Source organism: Mobula hypostoma, chromosome 5, assembly GCF_963921235.1.
Source record: "Mobula hypostoma chromosome 5, sMobHyp1.1, whole genome shotgun sequence".
In the NCBI taxonomy this organism is placed as follows: Eukaryota; Metazoa; Chordata; class Chondrichthyes; order Myliobatiformes; family Myliobatidae; genus Mobula; species Mobula hypostoma.
Genome location: NC_086101.1, coordinates 74284347 through 74296717, shown reverse-complemented (window position 1 = coordinate 74296717; position 12371 = coordinate 74284347). Strand labels below are relative to the sequence as shown.

The following is a 12371-nucleotide window of genomic DNA, read 5'->3' as shown; positions in this document are numbered from 1 at the left end:
ATCTAGGTGAACTTGTTCATCAATCACTGAAAGTAAGCATGCAGGTACAGCAGGCAGTGAAGAAAGCTAATGGCATGCTGGCCTTCATAACAAGGGGAATTGAGTATAGGAGCAAAGAGGTCCTTCTGCATTTGTACAGGGCCCTGGTGAAACCACACCTGGAATATTGTGTATAGTTTTGGCCTCTAAGTTTGAGGAAGGACATTCTAGCTATTGAGGGAGTGCAGCGTAGGTTCACGAGGTTAATTCCCTGGATGGCGGGACTGTCATATGTTGAAAAATTGGAGTGACTGGGGTTGTATACAGTGGAATTTAGAAGGATGAGAGGGGATCTGATTGAAACATATAAGATTATTAAAGGATTGAACATGCTAGTGGCAGGAAACATGTTCCCAATGTTGAGGGAGTCCAGAACCAGAGGCCACAGTTTAAGAATAAGGGGTAGACAATTTAGAACGGAGTTGAGGAAAAACTTTTTCACACAGAGGGTTGTGGTTCTGTAGAATGCTCTGCCTCAGAAGGCAGTGGAGACCAATTCTCTGGATTCTTTCAAAAAAGAGTTAGATAGAGCTCTTAAAGATAGCGGAGTGAAGGAATATGGGGAGAAGGCAGAAAAAGGGTACTGGTAGTGGATTATCAGCCATGATCACAGTGAATGGTGGTGCTGGCTCAAAGGGCTGAATGGTCTACTCCTGCACCTATTGTCTATTGACCACTGCACCACCCCAACCTCCGACGACTCAGCCTAACACACCATCATCAGTGTGCTCGGTGTTGATTTCCCGATTCCAGTAAGTGATACTACACTGTACATACATTATTTCTACTTAATATAGGCTGTGTATTTTTATGTGTTATTTGGTATGATTTGGCAGCTTCATAGCTTAAAGGTTACTGGACAGAGTGTTTCTGCCGAGAGCACTTGCGTGAGATTTTCGCTACAGAAAACAATGTGGCAATGATTGTAGAAAAGTGTTTCTACTTTATATAGGCTGTGTATTTATCATATCATTCCTGCTTTTACTATATGTTAGTTATTTTGGGTTTTATGTGTTATTTGGCATGATTTGGTAGGGTATTTTTTGGGTCTACGAACGCTCACAAATTTTACGACAAACGTAAACGTTACGACATTCCGGCTTAGGAACGCTCTACCTTCGGATGGCGGGGGAAACCTGTAACTGTTCTTGAACCTGGGTGTGCAAGTGCAATATCACTCTCTCTTTAAAAAATACACTTAGCTAACCCACACCCTGGTAATGCTCGAACAGAAATGTATTGAAAACAATGCGAACTGAATCCAGGACTTTGGAAAGGGGCGCACGCGGGTACGCGGCTGGCCACCACATTTATGATCACGGTATTGCAGCACCGGAGATCGCATGCAACCCACACAGGCCGGCCGGTCGTACGTGCGCGCGAATCCCCTCCGGCGTGATTGCGCAGCGCGGTTGCGTGCGCGCACACTGCCCCCCCACCCCTGCGTGATTGCGCAGCGCGGTTGACGTCGCGTGCGGTCGGCTGCCATGGCGGTTCATCCCCTTTAAGGAGGCGGCGAGCAGCCGGAGTGAGGGGGGGAGGAACGGCCGTGTGTGCGGCAATTGTCTGCTGATGGAAATAATAGCTCCCCTCAAAAGCAAAACAACACAACGTACCTTCCCCAACGCCTTTGCGCCGACGGTACAAGGTTTTTTTGTTTGGGCGGTGAGGGGAGGGGGAAGCGGTTTACGATGTTGGAGGTGGTCGGCTTGGTGAACGAGAGGGAGGGAGGGAGTTGAATTGAAAGCAAATGGCGAGGCGGTTTGGAGCAGGCCCTCTCCCTCCGGCCGTCTGATGGTGTCCACCCACTGCTGGCACTTCTAAACGGGGATGTTTTTGGTGGGTGGGGGCCGATTGTGCATCGCCGCCTCACTACAGTGGGGATGGCTGCCAAGTACAGTCCCGAAATAATGGAGGCGAAGGCAGCCGGCAGTGACTTGTTTCTTGAGCAAAAGAAATTACAATTAACATTTAATGACCATTGATACATCGGCGAGATCTCAGTATCCTGCTGTCTGACCTACTCTTGAATTAAATTGTTGAATATATGATTCGTATTTCTAAATATATTTTATTGTGTTCCCACTTAAAAAAAAACTTTACGTCACAGTGCATTGCTTGCAATTTGTTTCGAATTGGTAGGCTGATGCTTGATTTCTGGTGTCCTTGGGCCCGTTTTCTCTTGGGGTCTGTTTTACAGTTGGGAAAGGAGGAGGGAGAGGAACACCTTTTCATTGAGGGATATGAAATCCCCAACGGTGGGGGCCTGAATTTTGCAGGAAGTTTTGAGGGGAAAGTCGCGCATGTGCAGGATAGGTTCCATTATCTTGTAAAATATATAGGAAAGGATCCAGCCTAGAGGCAGCTGTTTTAAAATCTGATTTTTTTGTGTGTATATATACATATTATATTTAAAAACCCTTTTTAAAAAATGACAATATCCTGCAAGTTGCTGCATGATTGTTGTGTTTAAGCCATGATTACAGCTCGCGCCACCGCGGGTAAAACATACTAAGATAAATTAATCAGCAGTTTTGTCTAATGGGCCTTGTATAGACAGACAATAATATTAAACAGTCGAGTTTGATTGCTTGCAGTGAAAACTTACAGCTTTTTTCCCTTTATTTTTAGGATTGCCCTGCAAATTGAATTATGAGGTGTTTTTGTTGCAGTACCCGGCGTTTCTGGTTTGCTGTTCTCTCATCAGGATTTTAAACGCTCCCCTCCCCATCCAGCTGCTCTTCAAACACACATGGTGCATTGTTGTCGTTCCCTATTTCTGTTCGCCAGTGCTGCTCGGTAACCTTCAGCAAGTGGGTTGACGACCTCTAGGATAAATATAGTTTTCTAGGCCCACTGCCCTACTCTACTGCAACCATGGAGCCCTGCATGGAGTATTTCTTGACACAGGTTCTGCAGAAAGACATGGGACGTCGGGTGCAAATTGCTCAAGAGCTCATAGAGTACATCACAGATCGGCAGAAGTCCTATGATCTTGAACATGATCAATCAATGCTTGATCGAATGATTGATGGTCTTGGAGCTGGTTGGGTAAACTCCAGTAACTTTAAGGTATGCTTATGTTAATATCTGGACAGCCAGCTTTTCCAAATGTGATTATAAAATGTGTCTGATGTTTATCTGATTTGTTAACCAACTTGTCCTCTACCCAATAGCTTCTGCAATAGATTCACGATTATAATTGATTCAAATTTTCATTGCCAGAAAATGTCCAATGGTTTTTGAATAAAATATGACAAAGTGCTTTTTTTTTTAGAACAGAATCTTAAGTTTTGCAAAGTTGTGAACAGTCAAAGTATATTTTATAATGCTTTGACCCTAGTGTGCAATTGGTTATTTGCATTGATATCTTCATATGCTTTATTTAGGTGGACCTTGCAACTTTGGGGATTGTCAGTCTTTAGCTGTTGAAATTGGAGTTTGTGGGCAGAGCTGTGAGAAAGATAGTTTTGTTTTTGGACATTGTGCAGCTTTCATTTGATAACCTCTCTTTGCACTAGTAGACCAATATGTTTTTCACAGAGCAAGGTGGGTCTTTCATTGAGCTAATAATCTGGCAAAAGCAGTTAATGCTTTTCTTCATGTGGGTCCCTGCAAATTGCCTGTAGATGCAACTGCTCAGGGCAAGCCTCAACACGGACCATTGCTCCCTTTTGCAGACTTTGGTAGTTGCAGTCTTCAAGCAGTTGGATAGTCTTTTCTGCACAGCAGCACCCTGGGGGCAGCATGCAGCAGGATTGAAACTGGCTGCACAGTAAAGTATTTGATGGCAAGGACTTCTGTTGCTATGACCCAAGCTTGGTCTTGGTGGGGGTTCTCAAGTTCTGGCAGTGAGGCACTCGCCAGATTAATTTCACAGGTAGTATGGCTGGGTCCAACTGAGTAGATCATTCACTGGCAGCAAAGCCAACTCCATCCCTTGCAACATTGCAGGCAAGTAGAACCTCATTACATGAAGAAACTTTGCGTGCTTCACGCATGGCTTGATGCAGCCACAAACAAAGTTGGCCAACAAATTGAGGGCTATCAGGTTGGTGGTGGATCCCAAGAGGGGGAAATTTCTGGAATGCCTATGAAATGGCTTTTTAGAGCAACTTGTAGTTGAGCCCACTAGGGGATCAGCTATTTTGGATTGGCTGTTGTCCAATGAGCCAGAATTGATTAGAGAGCTTAAGGTAAAAGAACCCTTAGGGGAAAGTGATCATAATATGACTGAGCTCACCCTGAAATCTGAGAAGCTAAAGTCAGATGTATCAGTATTATAGTGGAGTAAAGGGAATTACAAAGGCACGAGAGAGGAGTTGGCCAAAATTGAATTGAAAAGTACACTGGCAGGGATGATGGCAGAGCAGCAATGGCTGGAATTTCTGGAAGCAATTCGGAAAGCGCAGGATATATACATCCCAAAGAGGAAGAAGTATCCTAAAGGAAAGATGACACAACTGTGGCTAACAAAAAAAAAAGTCAAAACCAACATAAAAGCCAAAGAGGGCATATAACACAGCAAAAATTAGTGAGAAGTTAGAGGATTGGGCAGCTTTTAAAAACCAACATAAGACAACTAAAAATGTGATTAAGGTTGGAATGCAAAGGTAAGCTGGCCAGTAATATTAAAGAGGATACCAAAAGTTTCTTCAAGTGTAAGAAGAGAAGGGAGAGTGGGTCTTGGACCACTGGAAATGATGCTGGAGAGGTAATAATGGGGGAACAAGGAAATGGCAGATGAACTGAATAAAGTATTTTGCATCAGACTTCACTGTGGTAGTCACTACCAGTGTGGTGAAAATTCCAGAATGTCGGGTCAAAGCGTATGAAGTTGCCATTACTAGGAAGAAGGTTCTTGGGAAACTGAAGGGTCTAAAGGTAGATAAGTCACCTGAACCAGATGGTGTACATCCCATGGTTCTGAAAAAGGTGGCTGAAGGGATTGTGCAAGCATTAGTAATGATCTTTTAAGGATCATTAGTTTCTGGAATGGTTCTGGGAGACTGGAAAATTGTAAATGTCATTCCAAGAAGGGAGAGGGGCAGAAGAAAGGAAACTATAGGCCAGTTAGTCTGATGTCAATGGTTGGGAAAATGTTGGAGTTGATTGTAAGGATGTGCTCTCGGTACTTGGGCACACTTGATAAAATAATTCATCATCAGTATGGTTTCCTCGAGGGAAAATTTTGCCTGACAGATCTGTTGGAATTCTTTGAATCAGTGGGTGTTGTGTACCTTGAATTTTAGAAGGCCTTTGACAAATTGCCACACATGAGCCTGCTTAACAAGCTAAGAGCCCATATAATTGCAAGAAAGATACTAGTATGGATGGAGCATTGGCTGATTGGTTGGAGGCAAAAAGTGTGAATAAAGGGAGCCTTTTCTCGTTGTTTGCTGCTGACTAGTGTTCTACAGGGGTCTGTGTTGGGAGTGCTGCTTTTTACATTGTATGTCATTGACTTAGATGACAGAATTGATGACTTTGTTGCAAAGTTTGCAGGCAATATGAAAGTAGGTGGGGGGGCAAGTAGTTTTGAGGACATACAGAGAGGCTACAGAAGGACTTGGACAGATTAGAAGAAGTGGCAGGTGGAATATAGTTTCGGGAGGTCATGCAGTTTGGTAGAAGAAATAAAAGGGTAGAATATCTTCTAAATGGAGAGAGAATTCAAAAAAAAATCTGAGAAGCAAAGGGACTTAGGAAGTTGAGTCAGTGGTGAGGAGGACAAATGTGATGTTGGCATTTATTTCAAAAGGATTAGAATATTAAAACAAGGATGTAATGTTGAGGCTTTTAAAAGCACTGGTGAGGTCTCACTTGGAGTATTGTGAGCAATTTTAGGCCCTTGTGTTAGAAAAGATGTCCTGAAACTGGAGAGGGTTCAGAGGAGGTTCCCGAAAATGATTGAAGGATTGAATGCCTTGTCATATTAAGAGCCTGCATTCACTGGAATTCGGAAGAATGAGGGGTGATCTAATTGAAACCTATCAACTGTTGAAAGGCCTCAATAGAGTGGATGTGGAGAGGATGTTTCTGATGGTGGGGGGAGTCTAAGACTAGAGAACACAGCCTCAGAATAGAGGGGTGCCCTTTTAGAACAGAGATGAGGAATTTCTTTAGCCAGAGAATGGTGAATCTGGAATACCTTGCCAAAAGTGGCTGTGGAGACTGTCTTTATATTTAAAGCAGAGGTTGATAGATTCTTGATTGGTCAGGGCATGAAGGGATATGGGGAGAAGGCAGGAGACTGGGGTGGAGAGGGAAAAATGGATCAGCAATGATGAAATGGTGGAACAGTCTCAGTGGGCAAAATGGCCTAATTCTGCTCCTATATCATATGGTTTTGTGTTGGGTTCAGTTTTTTTGAGAGACTACAGGTTTTATCATAATGGTCTTGATCCATTCTTTAGTTGAAACGGAAACTGTCTCAGATAACTACCACAGACAGGGGAATGGACTACATCTCTGTCACGTAAATCACACCCGATGACTGGATTCATGCCTGTTATTGAGAGGGTGCACTGCTCCCATGTTACCAATTCCTCTTCAACTTTGCTTTTTGTTCCAGCCAAATTCTGTCCTTCCATTCTGACTCCTCTAAGCCGGATTCCCAGTGCCTTGATATATCAGACGTTCAAGGCCAGTTTAGACTCATTAGAGTTACTGATCAGTCTGTGGACTGTGGGTGTAAGTAGAAGATGGTGTTGTACAGGGAAGCATTGACCTGACTGTCCCCACTGCATAGTATTTTTGTCTTCATATACCTCATCTTTCCTGTTGGCTTCAACAAAAGGCTTTGCAACACAGAAACAAGGCAGAGTACACTGTCCTGCCTGACTCCAGATTAGATGGGGAAGCTTTTTGTCTCATGCATTACTAATGTTGGTATAATGCTATAACTAATTCCCTCCACCAAAGCTCAGTTTGGAGATCATGACCATGTGTGCTGGTTTTGATGACTACTGCTGTAAAGAGCAGATCCAGGTATGCAGGTGAAGACGTGTGAGCTTGCAATTGCTTCTTTTCATATGAATGAGGAATGGTTCGTTGGGAAGAGCATTTGTTGTCGCCACCTTTTTGGGTAAAGTTAACAAAGCGTCTTCAATCTGTCCTGATGAAGGGCCTTGGCCCGAATCGTCAGCTGTTTGCTTGGATGCTACTGACTTCCAGAGTTCCTCCAACATTTTGAGTGTGTTACTCTGGATTTCCAGCATCTGCAGAATCTCTGGTGTTTATTCAGTGGTTGTGAATTGCTTTGGGAAGTCCTTGATCAAAAAGAGTCAGTTTTCTATTCTTTTTATGTGTACAGTGTTTTCATGATTTGATGTTTGTGATGAATTTTCTGCAACATAAGTGCTGCCATTTTTACTTCCTTCATTTGTCCTGGGTTTTTTTTTTGCTACGTAGCCTTTAGATTAAAATTTAAGAAGATAAATCTATTACAAGACAAATGTACTTTGCTAATTTACTTAATTGGTCCAAAATCTTATGTTTGGATTGCCTGTATAAACTGGATGAATTAAATACCTGAATGCAGGTTGTATTGCATGTACGTTGAATATTGACTTTCTTGATCATGTTTGTAATTTCTAATTTTGTATATTAATTAAATCCACTTGGCCTTGCAGCCCTTTTGCCAAATGTGCGGGATATTTGGACTGTTATTAATTAATCACTGGAATCTCTTTCTTCCCACGTAGAGACAGTCGTACATCATGAAAGTGAGCCCTTTGGCTCAACTTGTCTGTACTGACCAAGACGTCCCATTTGCTTGCTTTTGGTCCATGTCCTTGCATACTTTTCCTATTCAATGTACCTATCCAAATAGTTCTAAACATCAAATGTATCTGCTTTCTTTGGCAGTTTGTTCCATATACTCAGCATCCTGTCTGCGGAAAAGTTACCCCTTGGATCCCCATTAAATCTTTTTCTTATTTATATCAGTGTCTTTCAGTTTTAGACTCTACTGCCCTGGAAAAAAGACTCTGCCTACCCACCATATGTATGGCCCTCATCTATATATTACTAAAACTCTCATGCACTGTCTGTTTGTGACCTCCAATTAGCGCAAACTGTGCATTACAGCGGCACTTTTTTTGGCTAAATCAAATTAAAATGTGCTAACTTACAGAATGCAGGCTAAGTTCAGGGTTATATATTTGTATAAAATTGCTCACTCACTAAAAATCAACAGGTTGGCTTCCACCCGAGAGCCGATCGGCCATCATGGAAATCGGGACGCGACAGCCCGACGCATGCGCACGGCCAGCCTCAGCAGTGACACCTACCGGAGCAAAAGGGCAGGGCAGCTCTATTTCGAGGGGTCACATTCTGCTAATCGTGATCAGCATGTGTGGGATTGGGACAGATCTAACTGCTACCCATCAATAAGATAATTAAATCTTATTGTACCGACGCGCTTTGAGACACCCATAAAACCCTTTGCTGCAGTCAAAGAACAGTGGTGACTATATCACGTCCATTTAGGAGAGCGCCAACTACACCATCAAGAATAATCAGCATCCTTTGGTGTTACTGCTTCATATCTTCGATCCAGCATTAGGGTAAAAAAATGGTCAGCCTAATTATGCGGCGTGGAAAGGGAAGGGGGACATTATGGTCAAGAGATGATGCCAAATGTCGTTGGGAAGCGGCAAGGAGAGGGAGAGAACAAGAATCGGATGAGGCTAGGGCCGCACGACTCCAGGTTCAAACAGTCAGGACAAAAAAAGATGAGAGAAGAAGAGACAGAGGAGGGGAGGCATGCACGTCTCCAGGACCAGAGACAAACAACAAACAGCAGAAAAGATGAAGAGACGGGGGATGAAAGGGCTGCACGTCTCCAGAATGACAAAAACAGGCACAGGAGGAGGAGAGAGGAAGAGACAAAGAGGCTGAGAAATGCACGTCTCCAGGATCAGAGACAAAGAACAAACAGAAGAGACGGGGGATGAAAGGACTGCATGTCTCCAGAATGACAACGAGAGGCATGAGGGTGGCAGCTAAACCAGAAATGATGCCATCAAAAGTGTCCTTCGTTAAATGAGGAGGAGCTATATTTGCTTTGCTACGCATCATTCTTCTTTAATAAACTGAGGTTTTTTACTTCAGTTTTCAAAGCAAAGCGATACCAATAGCATTCAGGAAAGTTTAATGTTCATTCTGGTCACATCAGACCACTACCCTTCTTTCAAAGGATGCTCCAACGGGTCACCCGGTTGTCTAATTATTTTATAATTTCTCTCAGGTCATCTTCCAGCTCTTTCAATCCAGTGAAAACAGCCATAGTTTCTCCAGTCTCTCCTGGTAATTCAGGGATGTTGCCCTTTCCTGCATGGTTGATCTACATTTCAACTCCATGCAAATATCTTGGTTCCATATCATTTAGTAGTTTTGGTGAGAAAAATCTACCTACCTCAGGATTTGAGTTTATGAATTGGGAGCATCTACTTTCGAATAATTTCTTAAATCTAGTGTGACTGTTTCCCAACTTTGCTTTAAGTAGTGTGCTTCCAATTTTAACCCTCACCTTTTAAGTCTCACCAACTGAAACCCCAACCCTAACAATGACCCAATGTGATCGCTTCATTAATCTAGTCACCACTTGTCTTTCTTTACTTCAGGGAACTCTAACCTTGTTTGTGTGATCTCTTCTCAATATCCAACTCCACTGACTTGTCTCGGCTTGAGTTGTGAACTGTGTAATAAATTTTCAACTTTGGCCAACATGTTGATGGGTTCATTAATAGATGTTTCTATTTGCATTTTGCAGCAAATTTTAATTTTAAGTAGCGTGATCTATTGTTGCTGAGCTGTCCACACAGATATTTAGTGGGATGGTTCGCTTTTAAATAATGCATGACCACAATTTTTCTTCATTCTTTTGTTTAATAGAAATTTGAGTTTTTCATTACATTTTGCCCCCATTTTTTATCTGTTGAGAAATGTTTAGGCTTGCTTTTCTGATGGTAAACTCAAAATTATTTGAGTACTTCTGTTTTCATTTCTTCACAGGGTATTGTAATTCGGAACCTTAGCCGACAAATGTCATTTTGCAAACTGACATACTGCAATATTAACACTTTTTGGTTGTAAAATTTCTGTAGTTTGTTTAATGTTCAAATGTAGTATCCTTGAAGTATATTGAAAAACTCATGTTGGTAATGATGTGAGATCGGTACTACAGTGAAAGTAGCCAGTTTTGGTTTTTATTCTCGAGGTTATGGGTCATGAGGTTAGGGGTCACAAGGTTAGGGAAATTCAGCAGGTGAAACATTTCAAGGAACTTGAAGTATACTTAGACATAATCTTACAAAATGGGATTAGCTATGGCTCACTTAGGTAGAACCTTTTCTGTCAGAAATGTCCTGGTTCAATAGTCAGCACAGGAGATTTGAGCTTGGATATGAAGGCTGCTGCTCTTGTGCAGGGTTGTAGCAGCTTTATTGCAAGTGCTGACTTGTGATAAGGCATTAAGATGGGGCCTTATTTATTCTTTCAAGTAGTTGCCAAAGATATTGTGGCACTATTGCACCACAGTAGTGTAGCAGTTAGAGCAACACTATTACAGCTTGGGATGTCAGTTCCCATGTCCTCTGTAAGGAGTCGGTATGTCCTCCCAAGGAATGCGTGTGTTTTCTCTAGGTGCTGTGGTTTTTCCCACGGTCTAAAGATGCACTGGTTAGTAGATGAGTAGGGTAAGGTTAAATTGGGGTTTGCTGGACGGTGCAGCTTGAAGGGCGTGTTCCATGCAATATCTCTAAATAAGTAATTATTTTGCTTAAGGTTAGAGTGATTACCAGTGTCTTGGCCAATATTTAAGCATCAACATTTATCACATTGCTATATGTGGGAACTTCCTGTACAAAGATGTTTCATTCACTTCAAGTAACTACCAAATAAATACTTAACAGCTATAAATCATTCTGTGATTGTACAGTATCGACTCAAGGTATTAAGTTTCATAAAGAGAGAAAATCTGCAGATGCTGAAAATCCGAGCAGCACACACAAAATGCTGGAGGAACTCGGCTGGCCAGGGAGCACCTATGGAGAAAAGTACAGTTGACATTTGGGGCTGAAGTCCTGCTGAAGAGTTTCTGTCCGAAACATTGACTGTACTTTTTCCATAGATGCTGTCTGGCCTGCTGAGTTCCTCCAGCATTTTGAGTGTGTTGCTCATAAAGAGAGGTTGAGGTGAATTAGTAAAAGAGCATGTGGATGGGTTGGAGGAAATAATACAAAAGTATGCTGTTGTCAAGGTAGGGAAAAGGAGATGTGTAAGAGATCAGAATTATTACCGATACTCTGGCTGTAGACTTCGGGGAGGAAAAAGCAATAGATTTTTTTCAAAGACTAAATTTTAAAATCAGAGCAAAAGTAAATGTAATGGAGGAAAAGTTTAAAACTTGGACTCATGACCAAGTAGGATTATAGATATGAGTTTCAGATGAACTGAAATTTAAATAGGAGTCTGGAAAAAAGATGATTAGAGTGGTTGATATTGGAGAAAGATAAGATATTGATTGCTTTATTATCACATTATAAGTTTGGGGCAGCTTTCTGTGCACATATTGATTGCATCTTTGGTCTCTGTACTTCAATTCGATCTCATTTGTTACTGAAATGTTAAATTTTTAAAGAAAAGATTACTTGTCACTTGCATTGAAACAACATACAATAAAACGATTTTTTTGCATCAATATCCAGCACAGTTTGAGATATACAGGCTTCTGAACAGTAGTAGTGACGTGGGCTCCAAATTACAATGAGAAATAGAAAACGCGTGTCAAAAGGGTATTGTTATGATAGTCATGGGGGGGACTTTCAGTCTACAGGTAGATTGGGAAAATCATTTTGGTGCTGGATCCCAGTGCGAGAATCTGTAGAATGCTTACAAGATGGCTTTTTAGAGCAGCTTGTGGCTGAACCCATTAGGAGAAAAGCTATTCAGGGGTTGGCTATTATGTAATGAATTCAATTTGATTAGGGAGCTTAAGGTACAGGAACAGTGATCATAATATGGTAGACTTCATCCTGCAACTTAGAGAGAGGATAAAGACAGATGAATCAGTATTATATTGGAGTAAAGGGAATTACAGAGGCATGAGAGTGGAGCTGGCCAAAGTTGATTTGAGGGAGGCACTACCAAGGATAATGGCAGAACGGCAGTGGCTGGTGTTTTTCTGGGAGCAATTCGGAAGGCACAAGATAGATACATCCCAAAGAAGTCGTAGTATTCTAAAGGCAGGATGACACAACTGTTGCTGACAACATAAAAGCAAAAGAATGGGCATATAATAGGGCAAAAAATAGTGGGAAGTTGGA

The 12371-nt window shown here is 42.0% G+C and overlaps 1 protein-coding gene across 1 annotated transcript in view; it reads left to right on the top strand.

Annotated features, from left to right (window-relative positions):
• The first annotated feature begins 1522 nt into the window (after positions 1-1522).
• The window catches only part of clasp1a (cytoplasmic linker associated protein 1a), a 300065-nt gene continuing 289216 nt past the window's right edge, over positions 1523-12371 (top strand). The window contains exons 1-2 of the mRNA XM_063048559.1: positions 1523-1680; positions 2671-3111. Of these exons, the coding sequence (XP_062904629.1) occupies positions 2917-3111 (195 nt within the window). The 5' untranslated portion in view covers positions 1523-1680; positions 2671-2916. The remainder of the gene's footprint in view (positions 1681-2670; positions 3112-12371) is intronic.